Raw genomic sequence first — 23,088 nt, 5'->3', positions numbered from 1 at the left:
AGTTAGTATGGGACGCAGTAAACATTTGCATTCTATCAGGTTTTATATGCACCAATGTGGGGTCCAGAGGAGCTCTGGGATTTTATGAAGGTTCTGGGTTAGATGTGAGGATAGCTACCTGCATGGAAAGGCAGAGTGGAAGGGAAGGGAGAAAAAGGTCTCCCAGCATTTTAGGGATGTTCCCGTTTGTCGGACACATTAGCCAGGGCTACTTTCCTGTGGGATAACATGAGATTTCTCCCTCCAAACAAGGCTGAGTAACTCTGAAGTTATGGGTAAATTTAGATACAGGCAGCAGGCCTGCGGAGATTGCTTAGATGACCATGAAGCTTTGAGGGGGCGAAGATGGGGACCAGATGCACTATGGTCATTGGTCCCTCCCACCCACAGCAAAGATCAGGGAGATTCTGGCACAATTCAGAGAGCCTGCTTGGATGGAAGGCAGGTTGCCTTCCAAGACATTCTCTCTCTGTCTCTCTCTCTCTCTCCCTGTCTCTCTATCAAGTGGAGTTCAGGCAGCAACAGAACCTGGATTCTACAACAATAGGGCATTTCTTCAGGCCCTAAGAGGGCTCACAAAGGGCTGCAAACAAGCAGGGCTCTCTGGTCTACCCCCTCTGCATGCAGTGACACCAAGAAATGCTGCAGCGAGGCAGAAATGAGCCCTGATCACAAGTCGGCGTGGAGCCTCCCAAGCCCTCACCGGGGAGCAGAGAAGCCCTACGGCTGTTTGCATCTGTGCTTCGCCCATCACATCTGCCCCTTGCTCCCAGTCCCAGCTCGAATGTCCCTTTACTGTGAATACATTTCATTCAATTCAAATTCACACAGGACCCAGGGTGATTTCAGACACTTGGACCTTTCTCTAAGGACCCCAGCACTTCAGTCACTGGTGCCCCCCGGCTCTGGAAGGATCATCACTGCCCAGATGGGCAAAGAGTCCTCACTCTCAATGTGGGCTCGACCTGACAGCAGACAAGAAAGGAGGCAGCTGGGCCTCTGTTGGTCACCTTCCCATCCATTTCCCAGTCGGTACCTCCTACTTGTGTTATGTGTAAAATGACACCCGGGGCAGTGGGACAGGACGGCCTGAAGACCACTCTATGACGACAATCAAATCTTACTCAACTCTCTCAATTTCAAAAGATTTCGCCTCATGCCTTTTACACTATTACTCTCCTCATGATTATCTCCTGGAAGCTCAGCGATTCCTCTTCTGCCTGATTTGCAAAACCCAAAATACTCCGATCAGGTCTTCATGTGCAGAATCAACAAGTAACATCAGCTGTCTGATCTTCTGCGGCCTGATCACCCCGTTAGCGTCTCCAGTTTCATGAAACAAATCAACGTTCCGCTTAACCAATCCTGTTCGAAGGCAGTTCTGTAAAACTGCCAGTGCTGGGATCAGAATTCCTGTTTAAAGTGCGTGGTCCCGTATCTTCTACTGTCACCTTCTGCTGTCAAACAGAAGAGTGAATGTTTCTTAAAAACCATCACTCCTCAGACCAACACACCATACACACTCTCCCAAGGGAGCCTCCCTGTACTTAATGATCACGTTCATTCAGTGACAAAATAAGCCCACATCACCACCATCATTTACACACTATCAAAAATGGGGCTTCCCTGGTGGCGCAGTGGTTGAGAGTCCGCCTGCCGATGCGGGGGACACGGGTTTGTGCCCCGGTCTGGGAGGATCCCATGTGCCGCGGAGCGGCTGGGCCCGTGAGCCATGGCCGCTGGGCCTGCGCATCCGGAGCCTGTGCTCCGCGGCGGGAGAGGCCACAGCAGTGAGAGGCCCGCGTACTGCAAAAAAAAAAAAAAAAAAAAAAAAAAATGAACACGGAGCTTTTATTCAAATACTCAGTAAGTCTTCTACTTAGAACAACGTGGAAATTAAGTGTGAAGAATGACATTAATTCAACATTATGGCTCATTTTACTCACAGAAGTCACAGAACTTAAAGTTATGATTCCCACAGCCGCCGTAACTGTCACACGCCGTATATACACACCAAGGAAGGAAAGTGATCACCATAAAGAAGACAGGAAAGGCTACAGCAGTACAAGAGTACCGGGTTACAGCTGCTGGGGGACACATAACTTTGAGTACTCCCGACACTCTGCATGGAACTGAAGGTATTATTCACTGAGTAGAAGTTGCATTATTTTCAGCTTCTTTGTAAACCTAGTAACTACATCACTGAATTTTTCATTAAAAAAGTACAATTAGTATTTTTCTTACAGGAATCCCTGGTATCTGTCATCATGAGAAGATTATTTTTGATGTTCTCAACAAGCAAAATCAAGCACTCTAATTTTTCTTTTTAAATTTTACTTTAAAAACACACCGTGAAATTGACTTTTTACATGTGTGTACAATGTGATGCCTTTCTTACACATGTATATATTTGTGGAACTACCACCACTATTGGGACATAAAACAGTTCCCCCAAAAAACTCCTGCATGCAATCCTACTGTTATCATACTGTTCCCTCACCCCTAATCCATGGCAGTCATTGACTTGCCCTCATCCTATAGCTTCATCTTTTTCCATAATGTCATATAAATGGAATACATGCAAACTTGACACTGGCTGACATCTTTCACTTGGTCCAATGCCTTTGAAATCCATTCAAGTTGGCAACTGTATAAATAGTTCTTTTTTTTTAATTACTAAATAGTATTCCATCATTATGAGTGTACCATAGTTTGTTTATCCATTAAGCACTGGTTTTAACCATTTTAAACAAATGTTTCCAAGGACGTACTCAGGAAAAGACAAATAATCTTGAATATCATCAATGCTGAGAAGTCTTAATATGACAAAACTCTCTAATTATATACAAACATTCAGAAACTCAGCATTAACATGTTGGCATGAGGCTAGTCATCTCTCACCCAACTCTCACTGTTACCTTTTAGATAAGTGGGATGTGTGTGTGTGTGTGTGTGTGTGTGTGTGTGTGTGTGTGTATTTAATGACAGCAAATTTATATTGCTATTTCCATCTTATCTTGCTAAGGTGAAATTCATGGGAAGGTATGTAAATACATACAAGGTAATACACACAAGACTGCAAATGTATTAAAATGAGGAGATACTAGAATGGATGGGTCAATTATTTAAAACAAAAAGAAAATCTCCTCTAGCCACCAAGGATCTTAAGAACAAGACACTGATGTGAAAAAACATTTTCTTTTGTGTACACTAAATGTGATCTTGTACAAATATCACCTCCCACGTGGCCGTCTGAAGGATCTTAGCACGAAGAATTCACAGGAAGTTAAATAATAAGCGATGTAAACAATCACTGGCTGTTTAAACTTTACTGGAAGAAGACATAAACCCACATGCAGAAAAGCTAAATAAGAGTAACAAGTTGGCTGAGAAGATCACTTAAGATTTTCTTTGGGAAATACTCTATTCAAGTACATGAGTATAGCAAATGATATATATTGATGATACATATTCAGTTAATTACTTAACCCACATCTATTTCTAAGAATGTGAATACTCAGAGCAGACACAAATACCTACAGGGGAAAGGAAGCAGCAAAAGGAGCAAAGGGGATCAGATGGCTAGACAGACCATTAAGCGATGCTTGGATACACTGACAGAAGTAAAACAACTCACGTGACAATCAGAAGTCAAAATTAGAACGCCCGTTCAGAAAAATTCAGGTCTACCAAATGGCTGAGTTTACTCGTATTCAAATTTTTTTCAATACATCTTTATTGGAGTATAATTGTTTCACAATGCTGTGTTAGTTTCTGTTAGACAACACTGTGAATCAGGCATATGTATACATATATCCCCATATCCCCTCCCTCTTTTTTTTTTTTTTTTTTTTTTTTTTTTTTTGTGGTTCGCGGGCCTCTCACTGTTGTGGCCTTTCCCGCTGCGGAACACAGGCTCTGGATGCACAGGCCCAGCGGCCATGGCTCAGGGGCCCAGCCACTCCGCGGCATGTGGTATCTTCCCAGACAGGGGCACGAACCCGTGTCCCCTGCAACGGTACTACCAGGGAAGCCCTATCCCCTCCTGCTTGAGCCTCCCTCCCACCCTCCCTATCCCACCCCTCTAGGTGATCACAAAGCACCGAGCTGATCTCCCTGTGCTACGGAGCTGCTTCCCACCAGTTACCTATTTCACATTTGAGAGTGTATATATGTCAGTGCTACTCTCACTTTGCTGCAGCTTCCACCTCCCCCACCATGTCCTCAAGTCCATTCTCTAGGTCTGCGTCTTTATTCCTATCCTGCCCCTAGGTTCATCAGAACCATTTTTTTTTTTTACATTCCACATATATGTGTTAGCATATGGTATTTGTTATTCTCTCTCTGACTTACTTCACTCTGTATGACAGTCTCTAGGTCCATTCACCTCACTACAAATAACTCAATTTCGTTTCTTTTTATGGCTGAGTAATATTCCATTGTATATATGTGCCACATCTTCTTTACCCATTCATCTGTCAAGGGACACTTAGGTTGCTTCCATGTCCCAGCTATTGTAAATAGTGCTGCAATGAACATTGTGACACATGTCTCTTTTTGAATTATGGCATTCGTAGGGTATATGCCCAGTAGTGGGATTGCTGGGTCATATGGTAGTTCTATTTTTAGTTTCTTAAGGAACCTCCATACTGTTCTCCAAAGTGGCTGTATCAATATACATTCCCACAACAGTGCAAGAGGGTTCCCTTTTCACCACACCCTTTCCAGAATTTATTGTTGCTAGATTTTCTGATAATGGTCATTCTGACCAGTGTGAGGTGATACCTCATAGTTTTGATTTGTATTTCTCTAATAATTAGTGATGTTGAGCATCTTCTCATGTGCGTCTTCACAACCTGTATGTCTTCTTTGGTGAAGTGTCTATTTAGGTCTTCTGACCATTTTTGGATTGGGTTGTTTGTTTTTTTTGATATTGAGCTCCATGAGCTGTTTGTATATTTTGGAGATTAATCCTTTGTCAGTTGTTTCATTTGCAAATATTTGCTCCCATTCTGAGGGTTGTCCTTTTGTCTTGTTTATGGTTTCCTTGGCTGTGCAAAAGCTTTTAAGTTCGATTAGGTCACACTTGTTTATTTTTGTTCTTATTTTCATTACTCTAGGAGGTGGGTCAAAAAAAATCTTGCTGTGGTTTATGTCAAAGAGTGTTTTTCCTGTTTTCCTCTAAGAGTTTTATTGTCTGGACTTACGTTTACGTCTTTAATCCATTTTGAGTTTATTTTTGTGTATGGTGTTAGGGAGTGTTCTAATTTCATTATTTTACATGTAGCCATCCAGTTTTCCCAGCACCACTTATTGCAGATGCTGTCTTTTCTCCATTGTACATTCTTGCCTCCTTTGTTGTAAATTAGGTGTCCATATGTGTGTGGGTTTACCTCCGGGCATTCTATCCTATCTCATTTATCTATATTTCTGTTTTTGTGCCAGTACCATACTGTATTGATTACTGTACCTTTGTAGTATAGTTTGAAGTCAGGGAGCCTGATTCCTCTAGCTCCATTTCTCTTTCTCAAGATTGCTTTGGCTATTCGGGATCTTTTTAAAAATTATTTATTTATTTATTATTTTACATCTTTATTGGAGTATAATTGCTTTACAATGGTGTGTTAGTTTCTGCTTTATAACAAAGTGAATCAGTTATACATATACATGTGTTCCCATATCTCTTCCCTCTTGCGTCTCCCTCCCTCCCACCCTCCCTATCCCACCCCTCTAGGTGGTCACAAAGCACGGAGCTGATCTCCCTGTGCTATGCGACTGCTTCCCACTAGCTATCTATTTTACATTTGGTAGTGTATATATGTCCATGCCACTCTTTTGCTTTGTCACAGCTTACCCTTCCCCCTCCCCATATCCTCAAGTCCATTCTCTAGTAGGTCTGTGTCTTTATTCCTGTCGGGGTCTTTTTTGTTTCCATACGAATTGTAAAATTTTTTGTTCTAATACTGTGAAGAGTGCCATTGGTAGTTTGATAGGGATTGCACTGAACCCGTAGATTTCACAATATTGATTCTTCCAATCCAACAGCACGGTATATTTCTCGATCTGTTTGTCATCTTTGATTTCTTTCATCAGTGTTTTACAGTTTTCTGAGTACAAGTCTTTTGCCTCCTTAGGTAGGTTTATTCCTAGATATTTTATTCCTCTTGTTGCAATGGTAAATGGGATTGTTTCCTTAATTTCTCCTTCTGATTTTTTGTTGTTAGTGTATAGGAATGCAAGAGATTTCTGTGCATTAATTTTGTAACCTGCAACTTTACCAAATTCATTGATTAGTTCTAGCAATTTTCTGATGGCATCTTTAGGATTTTCTATGTATGGTAACATGTCATCTGCAAACACTGACAGTTTTACTTCTTTTTTTCTGATTTGTATTGAATGGTGTTGAATTTTGTCAAAAGCTTTTTCTGCACATATTGAGATGATCATATGGTTTTATTACTTAATTTGTTAATACGGTATATCACATGGATTGCTTTGCATATACTGAAGAATCCTTGCACCCCTGGGATAAATCCCACTAGATCATTGTGTATGATCCTTTTAATATGTTGTTGGATTCTGTTTGCTAGTATTTTGTTGAGGATTTCTACATCTATGCTCATCAGTGATATTGGTCTATAATTTTCTTTTTTTGTGACACCTTTTCCTGGTTTTAGTATCAGGGTGATGGTAGCTTCATATAATGAATTTGGGAATGTTTCTCCCTCTGAAATTTTTTTGGAAGAGTTTGAGAAGGATTGGTGTTAGCTCTTCTCTAAATATTTGATAGAATTCACCTGTGAAGCCATCTGGTCCTGGACTTTTCTTTGCTGTAAGATTTTTAATTACAGTTTCAATATCATTACTTGTGATTGGTCTGTTTATATTTTCTAATTCTTCCTGGTTCCGTCCTGGAAAATTGTAACTTTCTAAGAATTTGTCCATTTCTTCGTGGTTGTCCATTTTATTGGCATATAGTTGTTTGTAGTAGTCTCTTATAATCCTTTGTATTTCTGTGTGCCAGTTGTGTTTTCTCCTTTTTCATTTCTAATTTTATTGATTTGCATCCTCTCCCTTTTTTTCCTTGATGGGTCTGGCTAAGGGTTTATCAATTTTGTTTATCTTCTCAAAGAACCAGCTTTTAGTTTTATTGATCTTTGCTATTGTTTCCTACATTTCTTTTTCATTTATTTCTGATCTGATCTTTATGATTTCTTTCCTTCTACTGACTTGGAGTTTTTTTTTTGTTCTTCTTTCTCTAGTTGCTTTAGGTGTAGTGTTAGATTGTTTATTTGAGATTTTTCTTGTTTCTTGATGTGAGATTGAATTCCTATAAAATTCCCTTTTAGAACTGCTTTTGCTGCATTCCATAGGTTTTGGGTTGTCATGTTTTCGTTGTCATTTGTTTCTATTTATTTTTTAATTTCTTCTTTGATTTCTTCAGTGACCTCTTGGTTATTTAGTAGCATACTCTTTAGCCTCCATGTATTTCTTTTTTAGTTTTTTTTTTCCTATAATTGATTTCCACTGTGGTCAAAAGATGCTTGACATGATTTCAATTTTCTTAAATTTTCCGAGGCTTGAGTTGTGACCCAAGATGTGACCTATCCTAGAGAATGCTCCATGTGCACTTGAGGAGAAAGTGTATTCTGCCCCTTTCAGGTGGAATGTTTTATAAATTATCAATTAAATCTATCAGGTCTATGTGTCATTTAAAGCTTGTGTTTTCTCATTTATTTTCTGTTTGCATGATCTGTCCATTTGTGTAAGTGGAGTGTTAAAGTCCCCTACTATTATTGTGTTACTGTCGTTTTCCCCTTTCATGTTTGTTAGCATTTGCCTTATGTGTTGAGGTGCTCCTAAGCTGGGTGCATAAACATATATCATTGTTATATCTTCTTCTTGGATTGATCCCTTGATCATTATGCAGTGTCCTTCCTTACCTCTTGTAACAGTCTTTATTTTAAAGTCTATTTTATCTGACACAAGTATTGCTACTCTGATTTCTTTTGATCTTCATTCGCATGGTATATCTTTCCCCATCCCTTCACTTTCAGTCTGTATGTGTCACTAGGTCTGAAGTGGGTCTCTTGTAGACAGCATATATATGGTATTGTTTTTGTAACCATTCAGCCAATCTGTGTCTTTTGGTTGGGGCGTTTAATCCATTTACATTCAAGGTTATTATTGATATGTATGTTCCTATTACCATTTTCTTAATTGTTTTGGGTTTGTTTTTGTGGGTTGTTTTCTTCTCTTGTGTTTCCTGCCTAGAGAAGTTTCTTTAGCATTTGTTGTAAAGCTGGTTTGGTGGTGCTGAATTCTCTTAGCTTTTGCTTACCTGAAAAGCTTTTGATTTCTCCATCGAATCTGAATGAGATCCTTGCTGGGTAGAGTAATCTTGGTTGTAGGTTCTTCTCTTTCCTCAGTTTAAGTATATCCTGCCACTCCCTTCTGACCTGCAGAGTTTCTGCTGAAAACTCAGCTGATAACCTTATGGGGATAACTTTGTATGTTATTTTTTGTTTTTCTCCAGCTGCTTTTAATATTTTTTCTTTGAATTTAATTTTTGTTAGCTTGATTAACATGTGTCTTGGTGTGTTTCTCCTAGGGTTTACCCTGTACATGACTCTCTGCGCTTCCTGGACTTGGGTGACAATTTCCTTTCCCATGTTAGGGAAGTTTTACACTGTAATCTCTTTAAATTTTTTCTCTTCTTCTTCTGGGACCCTATAATTTGAATGTTGGTGCATTTAGTGTTGTCCCAGAGGTCTCTGAGATTGTCTTCAATTCTTTTCCTTCTTTTTTCTTTATTCTGCTCCTTGGCAGTTATTTCTACCATTTTGTCTTCCAGCTCACTTATTCGTTCTTCTGCCTCAGTTATTCTGTTATTGATTCCTTCTAGTGTATTTTTCATTTCAGTTATTGTGTTGTTCATCTCTGTTTGTTCTCTAGTTCTTCTAGATCTTTATTAAACATTTCTTGTATTTTCTCAATCATTGCCTCCATTCTATTTCTAAGATTCTGGATCATCTTTACTATCATTACTCTGAATTATTTTTCAGGTAGATTGCCTATTTCCTCTTCTTTATTTGGTCTGATGGGTTTTTACCTTCCTCCTTCATCTGCTGTGTATTTTCTGTCTTCTCAGTTTTCGTGTAGGTTTTTACCTTGCTCCTTCATTTGTGACATATTTTTTTGCTGTCTTATTTTTTTGTTTTTTGATAGGTGGGACTGTGTTCCTGTGTTACTGGGTGTTTGGCCTAAGGCTTCCAACACTGGAGCTTATAGGTTGTTGGGTAGAGCTGGTTCTTGGTGCCAAGATGATGACCTCTGGGAGACCTCACTCTGATGAATATTCCCTGGGGTCTGAGGTTCTCTGTTAGACCAGTGGTTCAGATTTGGAGTTCCCACCACACAAGCTTTGGCCCAACCCCTGCCTCGTGAACCAAGATTCTGTAAGCTGTGCAGGGTGGCAAAAAAAAAAAAAAAGAGAGAGAGAGAAAAAAGGAGAACAATAACAAAGAGTAAAAACTAAAATCAGACTAGGAAACTAACAGGTATGTTAGAAAGAGTATAAAAATAAAAATATAGATGAAACAACAACTGGAAGGGAAAAACAGAGCCACAATAGTAAAATAGAGGAGAAGAAAAAAAGGGGGAAAGAAAAAGGCGGAAAAGGCCTTGGCTGTGGAGGGTAGGGCCTAGGCAGAAGCAGGGTTTGGGCAGCCAGCAGGGCCTGTGCTTAGGACCCACAGGGCTGGAAAAGGCCGTGGCGGGTGTGGGGGCTGGGTCTTAGGCTCAACGGAACAGAAGGGGCCCTGGCCTCTGGTCTCAAAGGGTGGGGGACCCCGCCTGGGAGCCCAGCAGGCTTCTGGGGCCTGAGTGGGTAGGGCAAACACTCTCCACTCCTCTCCCGCGTCTCTGGTCCTGGAAGGCCCCTCCTGCCTGCCTCTCCTGTTCTCCCCCGGCCTCCCTCCTATGCCCCCAGGACCAACGTGGCCTGGAGGGGGCCTCTGGGGGCATAGGACTTGGCCCAAGAGCCAGGTAGACTTTCCGGGCCTATTAGGCAGGAGAAATGCTCAGTGCACTCCCCACTGATCTGAGCCCCCAAGGGTCCATCCAAGCATGGTAACCCCTCCCCCTCTCAGCCACCCCTCAAGGGTGCCAGGACTGTTCATCCTCCATTTCTCCTCCCCCCTCAGTCCCCCCATGTCCAACCGGTTCCCTTGGGGGTTCCTCCCATCTCCATGGGCATCAAGGTCCCCCACCAGCATCTGGCAGGCACCCTAGTTGTGGGGAGATGTGAACTCCGTGTCTTCCCATGCTGCCATGTTGACTCCACCCTCCATATTCAATTTTTATACAACTTTTTAGGAGGTTATTGATCATACAATCAAGGTATACACATTTCTTTTTCCCCACCCCCAAGATTGTTCACTTAAAGTGATTACCCTGGAATATTATCTAATATACAAAATATAAGTCAGGTGTGTGTATGTGCATGTGTGTGTATATATATATTCACTACCTATCCACCAGCAAAGTAAAGCCCAACACTTGTTTTTATAAAGTTTGAACTTTCAAACCCAGCCCCACCTATTCATTTATACATTGCCTATGTACATATCTATATATATTTCTACAGCTAATTTCATGCTACAACACCGGAGTTGAGTAGTTACCACAGAGAGAGATCTATGGTTCACAAAGCTGGACCTATTCATTACCGGGCCCTTTACAGAAAATGTTTGCAACCTTGGTATAATGAACTTTTCTTACCATATTCAGTAATATTTCCTTACTGACCTTCCATAATTGTTTTCATTACCATTAGCAGTAGATACTTTAAAAGATTAACAGTACCCCCTTTACTTTGCTTAGTAGTTCATAACTGACAAACACACACTCCTATTAACTTCTTACAAGGAGTCTATGGGCTGTCATTAGTAATTTACAATGTACAAATTGGGAGCCAGAGCTAAGAGGCTAGATGGTTGCCAAAGAGAATCAAGAGAGTTAGCCCTTCATCTGCGTCCTGGGTATCCACTCTTCACTGAACCATAACTGTGCCCAAAACCAGAAAAATGCAAAAGCAGGACACCTCATCTGACATACAGGCAGGCAGCTCTGCACAGTAGTAGACAAAACTCTGGAGTCACAAAAACCTGGATTTGAATTCCACTTCTGCTACTTCTTGGCTCTGTGTCCTTGAAAAGTTTACTTACTTAAAGTTCACGACCATGGGAACATCTCTAAAAGGGGCAAAAAAATATCCTTGTAAGTTATTAGGAGAAAAATTCATTCATTCAAAGATACTACTGCATACCTTCTTCGGGTCGAACACTGCACAAGGCTCTTTGTATGAAGAGTGAGCCCAATAGATGTGGTCCAATGAGATGACATTTACATTGCACCTTGCAGAGTTTCTTACACATAACCTCTCAGAGTGCTACTGGATTGGTGTTGCCACTATTATTTTTATTATTATGAGGACGGTGGATGTGTTTGGGAAGACTGGAGAAAACAGCTCAATGAAGGTGGTCAGCAACCCAAGTCCCTCCCTTCATTCTGACCATCCCTTCCTCACTGACACTGTTATATTGACAGACAATCAAGGTATAACATATCTCGGGACAGTGCTGTCTTCCCCTCTCCACACAGCTTATCAACCTGTGCCCACTTCCTTCACAGTTCCGATCCGAAGCAAACCCACTTATTGCTATTCCCGGTGTTCACAGCAGGTACAGCAAGCACCACTATATGCTATTGATTTTTCCCGCCCTGCCTGTGAGCAACACGGCACCAAGCCCATAGGGTTCCTTTGAAACTGCTCATCCAGCGCCCTGGGTAGTTGTTATGGTAGCAGAGTTGCCTGGCAGGATGGGAAAGCCCATGTGATACATCCTCAGAAGTAACTGACACCTCCTACCATCCTCTCCAGTCACACTGCTTTCCTGCTCTTCCTGACAAATACCAGGCACACTCCCGCCTTCCTGGAACCTGCACACTGGCTGTTCTCTCCTTTAGAAATGCTTTGTCTCCAGATACGCACATAACTTGCTTCCTTGCCTCCTCTAGGACTTTGTGTAAATGTTATCTTCTCAGAAGAGATATTTCCTAACCACTGTGTTCAAAATGGTCACACCTCCACCTGAGCACTCCTCTGCTTTATTTTTCTCCATTAAATCTATCACTTTCTGAATATATCTGTAGCCCGCCACCATCTAGAACAGGATCTCCATGAGGAAATACCCTGTTGTCTGTTTTGGTGACTGCTGTGCTCCCAGTGCCTCAGGACAGGATCAGCACGTAGTAGGTATGGGAAGGAGGGATGGAAAAAGAAAAAAGAGGCCAATCCCATGAAGCACCCTGGGACATGGTTTACATATTTGTCTCACTGACCCCATTTATGTTGAGCAATGATTTCTGAGACAAAACAAAAATAGTAAAGAACACGTATTTGAAGTGTAGAGAAATTGACGCACTTGTCTAATTCTGAAAGCCGTAGGTTGTTTCCTCTCCTCTCTGGTTTGTCATTTTGCTTCTCTGTGGTCACTAAACTGAAGCTCTGTGGTTGCCAAGCAGAGTTTCTGGAACTATCCCAACAGGGTACTTCTCTAAACCACTCAACTCATCCACTTAAACTTGCACCAAAGCGAGTTGTTTAAAACTCCAACTGTCAAATAAAGTGTTAGGGAAGGATGTACCCCATTGTGGGATTACATGGATGGTGGGGTGGGGATGGTAATAATCCTTCCATTCAGGATTACTGGCTATAGACCATGATAAGAAGCCATTCCATCACCATAATTATCCCTGCATTTAAAAGGGCACAGTGGACAAAGAAAAACATACATCTTCCCTTGATGATCAACATTTTTTAGATTACCAGCTCTGAGTTCTCCCAACATGCAGATGTGCATTTCTCTAAAGCCCTAATATACAGTTTTATGCACAGGCTTTGGATTCAAACAGTACTGGATTTAGATCCTGGCTCTGACACTTACTAGCTGGATAATATTAGGCAAGTCATTCAACCTCCTTGGCCCTTGATTTCATGCTGAAAAGGTAATGATAAAAATAACGGTAATAAATATAACCATAATCATAGCAGTGAGTCCTTGTTAGGCACTTGTGACTGCCATGTACTGGGCTAAGCTATTTTGCTAGCATCATGAACTGCAACAGTAACTACGCGGATTTACTCCCCAACCACTTGGGTCTTAACCTCAAAACACATCCTCTTCAGGCCTTTCCGACCACATACTCAGAGCAACCACTCCCCTCTCACCTCAACTGGTTGGTTATCTAGCACTCTCCAGAGACTGCCTTGTCGTGTTGGTCACTGTTTCCAGTACTTCATCTAATCTCAATTCCATCATCAACACTGGAGATGAGAACCAGAGGGGACTCTCTGTATTCTCTAAACACTTAACTGATTTTCCAAGGCATGAGAAAGTATCTTGCAAAACAACTACTGGGGGACACATTCTCTAATTTAACGTAGTGGCCTCATTTCAATCCAAAAATATATTGTGGCATGAGATACTTCTAACGGGGGGGGGGGGAATGCTGACAGGAGAAGGAAGTAAGAAAAAAATAGCAAGAAATGAAGGAAAAATAAGCTACTCTCCCTCTGAGTCTCCTTAATTTTAGTTTCTTCATATTGAATCTGACATTTGAGAACTCCTTCAGAACTCACCTACCCACTCAGGGCCTCCATGTATCACCACCTTCACCAACCAAATTGAATTTCTTATGGCCCCACAGCACCTAGCAGTCAACTTCAGACACAAAGTGAATCAATATATTTTACATAAGCAAGGTTTTCAGAAAGGCTGGGAGAAGAAGACGACAGCTTCCAATCTGACAAGAGAGGCTGACTTCTACACAACTAACCGAATACAAGGTGGTGGTGGTGTTTGGCAGTAGGGTGAGATGCCCTAACCGCCTCCTAAGCCCCAAGTCTTGGTGATGAGACCAATGGAAATGAAACGGTAAGACTACCTTTCGCCCATCAGAGGTGGGACATACACAGCCACCTACTGGAGACAATCTGGTTGCCAGGCAACCATGATAGGCTATCAGCCTGAGTAAAAGTGACAACATACAACTATGGTAATAGTTGTTAATAAAATAACGTGTCAATCACAAAAAGGGAGAAGTCCTGCAAGGAAGCCTAGGTAAAAGTTTGGACCTGCCCGTTTGAACCCTATGGAGGTAAGAGGAAGCCTATCCCACAGGACTTTAGGAATCTCGGCTTCATTGGCAAAGCAGGTTGGCATGTGGAGATGGATGCAATGGATCCTAGCAAATAAACTGTAAGTGTGTCAAGTTCTCATCTACAGCTCCATCCCTCCTGTGAAATGGACAGCACACCAGTGTAGAACCTACCTGTTGTCCGTTCAGTGACTCATAGAACAATCTCCTGACTTCTCATGTAAGCTGACTTCAGGGAGTTAATACACCTAACATGGATTTTTCAAGTATTTCCAGGCCCTGAAATAATTCTTTTTCCCAGCAAGTTAATGAAGTAGGTGTTGATTATGATCTGGCTTCCAAAGTAACTTGACAGCATTGAAACAATGAGCTATTGATGTCAAAATGAGCATTAGAGTTTATATAGTACTTAATTCTCACTAAAAATTAGTTGTGATTGTCATTTGCAGCTTAGTCCCATGATCATTTGTTTATCATGAGTCGGTCTTCAGAGCCAGGGGGCCACTGGACAGTTAATACAGCTCTTGGCACTTGCGACCTTCTTAGGGTCTTATCCAATGACACTCTTGCCCAGCACCAATATGCCTTCACATCTCGACCTCCTCTACCTGTTCTAATTCCTTTCTCTCTACAGACTTCTACAGAAAGCAGGATGAGGTCAGCGCTCAGCAACAGTAAAAGTAGCGATGCTTGCAAATGAAGGCAGGAGGGTCATATTGATTGTAGAGTTGGGAAAAGCACCACAGAGAAGGAAGATTTCAGCTGGGCCTTGAAAGATGAGAGGAAGGAAGAAAAAAAGGGAGGAGCAGATGTAAGATGTAACATGGATAAATGAAAATTTCATAGAACATTAGAAGTAAAGGAAGTAAAACAGTCCAGCATGACTCACAGTTTTTTTTTCCTCTTGAGCAAATAGGTGAATAATGGTGATGCTGCCAAGAAGCAATGGTCTGTATTTGGGGGGAACTCCAGGTAGACAGTGAATTCTGTCATGAGACAAGGGTTCTGTGGGGTACCAAGTACAATATGAATCCAGGGCTCAAGAAAGAGTCTAGAGACGTGAAAGCAACCTAAATGTCCATCGACAGATGAATGGATAAAGAAGATTTGGTACATATATAAAATGGAATATTACTCAGCCATAAAAAGGAATGAAATTGGGTCATTTGTAAAGATGTGGATGGACGTAGAGAGTGTCATACAGAGTGAACTAAGTCAGAAAGTGAAAAACAAGTATCGTATAATATCACATATGTGGAATCTAGAAAAATGGTACAGATGAACTTATTTGCAAAGCAGAAATAGAGACATAGATGTAGAGAACAAACATGGATACCAAGGGGGAAGTGGTGGTGGGATAAATTGGGAGATTGGGACTGACATATACACACTACTATGTATAAAATAGACAACTAATGAGAACCTACTGTATAGTACAGGGAACTCTACTTAATGCTCTGTGGTGACCTAAATGGGAAGGAAATCCAAAAAAGAGGTGCTATATGTATACATACAGCTGATTCATTTTGCTATACAGTAGAAACTAACGTAACATTGTAAAGCAACTATACTCCAATAAAAATTAATTAAAAAAAAAAAAGAGAGAGAGAGAGTCTAGAGAACCCCTTCTACCGGTGTGTCGTTTATTCTAAACCCACCTCCTCCCGTTTTGGTTTTATGGCTGGTTGGAGCACCTGCACTGGCTATTCCAGTCTCCACCTGGTCTCTACATTCTCACATCCATTATTCCTCTTCCCTCACACTTAAATTTCTTCTTTGCCAAAAATTCTTTCCCCCGTAACTGTCAGCCAACATTTCATTTCCTTTGCTGACACTGGCAGGACTAGAAAGTGACTGCAGGACATTCAGGCAATACTGCTGAAGCTCAACCTGGCACCAAGACGGCATCAGGCACTAAAACGTGAGACAAACCCCCATGGGTGCCTGAGACCACAGATGTTCCATCTCTCACCCCCCTCTGGAAAGCTCCACACAAAATAAGTTACACCAAGGATACTGGCAAACATCCTATTAACCTCGTTGTCCCCTGGGCTTGTCACATGCCAATCCCTACCTTCTTCCTCATTTCCTCCCCCATTTCATGAAAGCCGTAGAACTCTGTTTGCTCTTCATTAGGAAGAAACAGATAAATCAGATCTGAGACAAGGACTAACCAACTCCAGAACTCACAGATGACAGGAATTCTTGCTTTACAATGTTGTGTTAGTTTCTCCTATACCGCAAAGTAAATCAGCTATATGTGTGTGTGTGTATATATATATATATATATATATATCCCTCTTTTTTATGGATTTCCTTCTCATTTAGGTCACCACAGAGCATTGAATAGAGTTCCCTGTGTATATTTTATACATAGTAGTGTATATATGTCAGTCCCAATCTCCCAATTCATCCCACCCCCCTTCCCCCCTTGGTATCCATATGTTTGTTCTCTACATCTATGTCTCTATTTCTGCTTTGCAAATAAGTTCATCTGTACCATTTTTCTAGATTCCACATATGTGATATTATACGATATTTGTTTTTCACTTTCTGACTTACTTCACTCTGTATGACAATCTCTAGGTCCATCCATGTCTCTGCAAATGGCACAAAAACTACCATATGACCCAGCAATCCCACTCCTGGGTATATACCCAGAGAAAACCAAAATTCAAAAAGATACATGCACCCCAATGTTCACTGCAGCACTATTTACAATAGCCAGGTAATGGAAGCAACCTAAATGTCCATAAACAGAGGAATGGATAAAGAAGATGTGGTACATATGTACAATGGAATATTACTCAGCCGTAAAAAGGAATGAAATTGTGCCATTTGCAGAGACATGGAAGGATTTCCATTCATTTTAAAAATACATAATGAGGGCTTCCCTGGTGGCGCAGTGGTTGAGAGTCCGCCTGCCGATGCAGGGGACACGGGTTTGTGCCCTTGTCCGGGAAGATCCCACATGCTGCGGAGCGGCTGGGCCCGTGAGCCATGGCCGCTGGGCCTGCGTGTCCGGAGCCTGTGCTCCGCAACCTTAGAGGCCACAACAGTGAGAGGCCCGCATACTGCAAAAAAATTAAAAATAAAGGCAGGAGGCCCTCTATAAAAAAAAAAAAAAAAAAAATACATAAAGAACAGACTTGTGGTTGCCAAGGGGGAGGGGTTTGGGGGAGGGAAGAGGTGGGAGGTTGGGGTTAGCACATGTAAGCTTTTATATAGAGAATGGATAAAAAACAAGGTCCTACTGTATAGTACAGAGAACTATATTCAATATCCTATGACAAACTATAATTGAAAAGAATATTTAAAAAAAGAATGTGTATATATGTACATACATAACTGAATCACTTTGCACAGCAGAAATTAACGCAACACTGAAAATCAACTATACTTCAATAAAAAAATTTTTAATTCATAGATAATAAATTCAGATTTTAAATGAGTATTCAGCTTGGGCTCTACACCTGTCTAAATCTCTCTATATCTTCAGTCAATGCTATATAAAAAGGGTTCCTTGATGGTATGATGAGTTTTTTCAAACAAAACCAAAAAAATGCTGACTTTAAATCATAAACTGAAGAGAAGTCAAAGAGAAGACACTAAGAAAAGCCCTATGAATGCACACACTGCCATCATTGATTTCTCTATTAAAAAAAACATTGATGGAGCACATACCATGGGCCAAGCACGGAGCTGGGCCCTGAGCAAACACAAGTTAGACAAGACTTCCCCAGTCACACCACCCGAAAATTAACATAGCCTAGTGCAAAAGAGAAGCAAGGGAGGGGCTAACTTCTGTGCCAAGTGATGAACTGGATCCTCAGGTAGTAGGAGCAGCCCACCCAATACAGGGGTAGGGAGAGGAATGGGGGAGGAGCAGTGGGTAGGTGAGATAGTGCACCTGACCACAAGTGACCCTACGGGTCTGATGAGCTGCAGCCCTGTCTCTCCATCCTCTGCAAACAGCTCACCAAGCAGATAAATGGCAATGAGGGGCCACGGAAGGCAGACTCAGTCTCAGTCTATGTCAATTATTTTTAGGGCAGGAGAAGAGAAGCAGAAGATTCTTTTACAAGAAAGAAGTTTTTAGTTGTTGTTTGCTTGTTTGTTTAATGGCTGAGTTAAATCAAACTACCCAGAATAACCTAAAGGACTGCACATTCCAGGCTCTTCTGCATTTAGCTGGAGAAGAGAAAATAACCACTACCACCCATCTGCAAACCATCCATCTGCCATCACATCACTGACAGCCCTCAGCACAGCCCACAGCCACTGCAGATACACGTCATGTCAGAAAGCCCTCCAGCCTTCATTCAAGGCAAAGCAGAATGCTCACCACCCTTGACCACCACCCATCCACACTTCAGGCCTGTGTTTGTCATATTTCCTCACCTATCAAATCCTACTTATCCTCTGTGCCAACTTGAACACTGCCTCACACATGACAAGCCCTTGGGTCCACACATATGATCTCCTCTAACCACTGAGCTGCCAGGAGAAAGGTTTGAATGTTTTGCACAGACAGCCAGCCCCAATATCTCTTGCCTCTTATGCTACAATTAATGCTATGTCCTAATAGATCACAACTTGAAGGCAGGGTCTCTTTCCAATAGAATCTTTATGATGCCCGAGTTAGAGTAGGCATTAAATATTTATAGCCAGCGAAATAATTTAACAGCACTAACTTTTAAAACAACTTACTCTAACTTGAGTTTGTTAGCCTATCAAGGCCAAGAAGCCCACCTATTTTTTTTTCTGGTCAGTTAATAAGTAACAAGAAGATAAAGATTAACATTAGTATACAATTTAACATCTTACCTCCTTCATACTAAACTATGAATTAGGAACTATGTTTGAAAATTCACTTAATTTATATTTTCATTAGTGGAAAAAGATATTTCAAATTTATAAATAACAGTAAACATCATAAAAAACTGTTACAAAAAGGATTTCATAAATGTTAATGGTTATGAAACAAATAGTTAAGTCATTTAATGGTTAATGGTGTCTTAACATAGTAATGCTTCCAAAAGAATATGGTCTTCAAATATCCACAATCCCACTCCCCAGTGAAATCTAAATGTATGGCATAATTAAGAGGCTTTGGTTCTAAAAATAAAATAAAAAATCCTAGTGGAATAACCAGTTTTGTCCATAATTATAACACTAACCTAGAATATAAAAAAATTAAGCCATTGCCTCAACACTGAAACCTACTTCCAGTGCCATAAATGTAAGATTTTTTTAAAAAAACTGATTAAAGTGATTATCCTTATAGTTATAGTTGGTCATCTGATGATTACATTTAAATTAAATTCATCCTAGAACTATAATATTTGCCACATAATTATATTTGGTTATTTTTACCTTATAGAAATACTAAAGCTTTATAAAAATCACTGAATTGATAAGAATTTGTTTCCTTTAATATTTGGCTTTCTTTTCATTTTTAGAGGAGGCAAATGAAGGTGCCCACAGGTAAGTGTGCACATATGTGCACAGGAGCAGACACACAGGTATGTACTTGTGAAGGAGAAGAGAGTTCCAACTCTCTGGCAGTCAAAAGGAGACACATATTCTTACATTTCTTAGAATGTGAATATGCATTTTTGTCTGTGGGTAGTAGAGACAGAGAGATAGAAACAGACACACATTTCAGCAAAAAGTTAAAGTTATGCTCTTGATTTCTTTTCCAGGAGATGGAAAAAGGAAAACTCATCCAACAGGGCTTTTAATGCCTTGAAGTATTCTAGGAAGGTTATTTGTAATACTTTTAAAAGACATAGTGGTCAACCCCCAAACAAATGGGAACACTTGGTTCAATCAATATTACCTTCGTTTAAATTCTTATAAATAACATCCTCTCCATACAAGCTAACCACAAAAATAAATCCTAACCAAATTTTTCAAGGGCACTGAATACACTTTTAAAAAAAGAAAAAAGACAGACAAACAGGAAAGTGCCCAGCCCTGGTCTCACCTCTGGCTCTTCTGGCGCATCCTCTCCAAGGGGAGTTTTCTGGAGCACATCAAAGATGCCATTGCTGGAAGCCCTCCTGTCCTCGGCAGGAGAGGTGTAGGTCTCCCGGTAGTCTGTTTCCACTACATGGAAGTGGCCTGCTTCTTCCTGGCTCCAATCCAATTCTTCTTCAGACTGTTTCAAAGAGCTACTGCTACTTTTGGGAACGATCCCTGCCGTTGAAAGGCTGCTAGGCACCGAGGTGTAGGACGACTGGGGCCGGGAGTAAGGCCGCCCCTCGGGGGCCAAGGCCTCAGACTCCAGGAGGTCAGGGACGGAGAGGCTGAGGCGGCGGTCCAGACAATGCCTGGCCCCTAAGTCCAGGGGTTTGTCTGAGTTCTTTTTCACTTTCCTCTTGCTCAGGTTGATTAACAAAGGCCTGGTCCGTTGTTTTAAAGAGCCCCAGACAGAAGGTTTATCCAGATCCATGGCTGTATGAAGACCCAGGAAGTCACTCTGGGAAAGACTGCATCTCTACAGGCCCTTCCTAGGAAACAGAAGACAAAAAGAAAGAACATGAAGCTACTCTGTGCCGTCAGGGCACATCAAAGTGGAAAACATGACTCAAGAATCTTTACCCTTCCCATTAAGTGATCAAGATCGAAACATTTGATTGGTAACATCTACAAATATCAGGAAAAGCATTCTTATGGAACTGAATTTTTAAGATCTTTTTATCAGAGTAGTTACAGAAAAGTTAAAGCAATGAATGCATGAAACGATAAGGCTGACACAAAAAATGTGACATTAAAAGACTGTTTTCTGAGTTTGGCTTATTTTACTCATTGCACTCCAGGTTCATCTTTGTTGCTGCAAATGACAGAATTTCCTTCTTTTTATGATTAACTAATATCCCACTGTATATACCACATTTTCTTTATCTATTCATGCTTCAATGGCCATCTAGGTTTTTTTCCAAATTTTGGCTACTGTGAATAATGCTTCAGTGAAAAGGGATGCAGATATCTCTTGGAGATACCGATTTCATTTCCTTTGAATATATACCCAGAAATGGGATAGCTGGTTTAATTCTAGTTTTTCGTTGTTTAAGGAACTTCCATATTGTTTTCCATAATAACTAGACCAATGTATATTTCCACCAACAGTGTGTAAATATTTCCTATTCGCCACACCCTCACCAACACTCATCTCTGTCTTTTTTATTTTTATAATCACCATGTATTTTTGAAATTTGCTAAGAATGTAGATCTTAGGTGTTCTCAGCACACACACGCACATAAAAATGGTAAGTATATGAGGTGATGGAGATATTAATTAACTTGATTGTGGTACTCATTTTGTAATGTATATTAAATTGACCACTGTATACCTTAAATATATGCAATGTTTATTTGTCAATTATACCTTAATAAACCTTGAAAAAAAACAGGAATAAAAATAAAAAGTAAATAAGAAGGCTTCTTTCTTCTCTCCTCTCAAGAGAAAGCAGAGCAAAAGACATTTACTAGAAAAATAACAGCATCTTTTAACCAGTATGTTCAAGGGAGTCCCTTTCTATGTCTCTAAACCCAGAGTCAGCAAACAATTTCTGTACAAGGCCAGTTAGTAAATATTGTAGACTTTGAGGGTGAGATGGTGGTCAAACTACTCAAGTCTGTTGTTGTGACACCAAAGGAAACATAGATAATACCAAAATGAAAGAATGTACCTGTGTTCCAATAAAACTTTATTTATAAAAACAGGCAGCAGACTATAGTTTGTCAATCCTGCTTTAAGCTTATCATCTTCCCTTCTAGAGTTAAGTGTGCACTGTGAAGGACAAACAACTGCTCATATCAACTAGGATTCCATCTAGTATCTTTAAAATTTATATTAAAATAAGAGTGAGAGGTCTGCCCTTATTCCAGTGTACCAGATAAGAAGAACTGGCAAAACTTCTATAATGGAAATCTTAAGAAAAGCCACCTTCAGAGCTTCAGCTTGAGAATGAAAGATTTAGAGAAAATGTTTCCCACAAACAGTTGGGTGTGAGTGATAGGAATGCTTCACAGACAAATATGATACATTATGATGAATGCTATGCAAGAAAGGAAGTAATTTAAGATATAACAAGGCAGACACATTAGGAATCAGATTAAAATCAAATTTGGAGCAATAACCCTTATTCTCTGTGTCAAGTGCCTCAGAATAAATCTTTCCAATATGAAAAAGTACAGTGTGGTCAAGTCACTCTAATTTGGCCTGTACTCACATTGCCACATTTGGCTGAGGACAAAAAAGACCAAGAGCCATGGCAAAAAGCATTTTCAAAAATCAAGGACTTCATACATTTGTACCCAGCCCAGGATATTTAGTCATTGGGAAGTCACTGCCTTTTGAAGGTCAGGACAATATGACTCTACAGCTCTTGCCTGTTGACCATTAGCATCCCAGGATGAACTTGTTATCTTCAGTAGGCAATGCGGAGCTGAATGGATTCTAGAGACAGACTCCACAGGTTGGAATTTTACTTTTTTATGTTCTACTTAGGTGTACTATCACACTAGGTCTCAATTTTTTCACCTATCCACTGGGGATTGTATCACCTAGTTTACAGACAAAATGAGATAAAGTGTTAAGTCCCAGTGTCTGAGTATCTGATACAGAGAAAGTGTTCAGTCAGGAAAAGCTACTTTTTATTACTACTGATAATACTATCATAATGTCATATTCTGATATCTTAACTCAAGTTACTTAAGAGCTGTCTCATTATTATTTCCATTTTTATACATAAGTTTAAATATAACTACCTCATAGGGATCTTGTGAGGACTGAGTGAGTTAGTCCATAAAAAGTACTTAGAATAATGCTTCACATAGAGTAAATATTAATATTAC

The 23,088-nt window shown here is 40.5% G+C and overlaps 1 protein-coding gene across 1 annotated transcript in view; it reads right to left on the bottom strand.

Moving 5' to 3' along the window:
• The window catches only part of MCTP2 (multiple C2 and transmembrane domain containing 2), a 190,938-nt gene extending 170,204 nt beyond the window's left edge, over positions 1-20,734 (bottom strand). Inside the window, exon 1 of the mRNA XM_007463535.1 lies at positions 20,213-20,734. Coding sequence (XP_007463597.1) covers positions 20,213-20,680 — 468 coding nt within the window. The 5' untranslated portion in view covers positions 20,681-20,734. The remainder of the gene's footprint in view (positions 1-20,212) is intronic.
• Positions 20,735-23,088: the final 2,354 nt, after the last annotated feature.

This window comes from Lipotes vexillifer, unplaced genomic scaffold (assembly GCF_000442215.2).
Source record: "Lipotes vexillifer unplaced genomic scaffold, Lipotes_vexillifer_v1.1 scaffold665, whole genome shotgun sequence".
NCBI classification, from domain to species: Eukaryota; Metazoa; Chordata; class Mammalia; order Artiodactyla; family Lipotidae; genus Lipotes; species Lipotes vexillifer.
The sequence above is the reverse complement of the archived record's forward strand: the minus strand, read 5'-3'. Positions and strand labels throughout refer to the sequence as shown.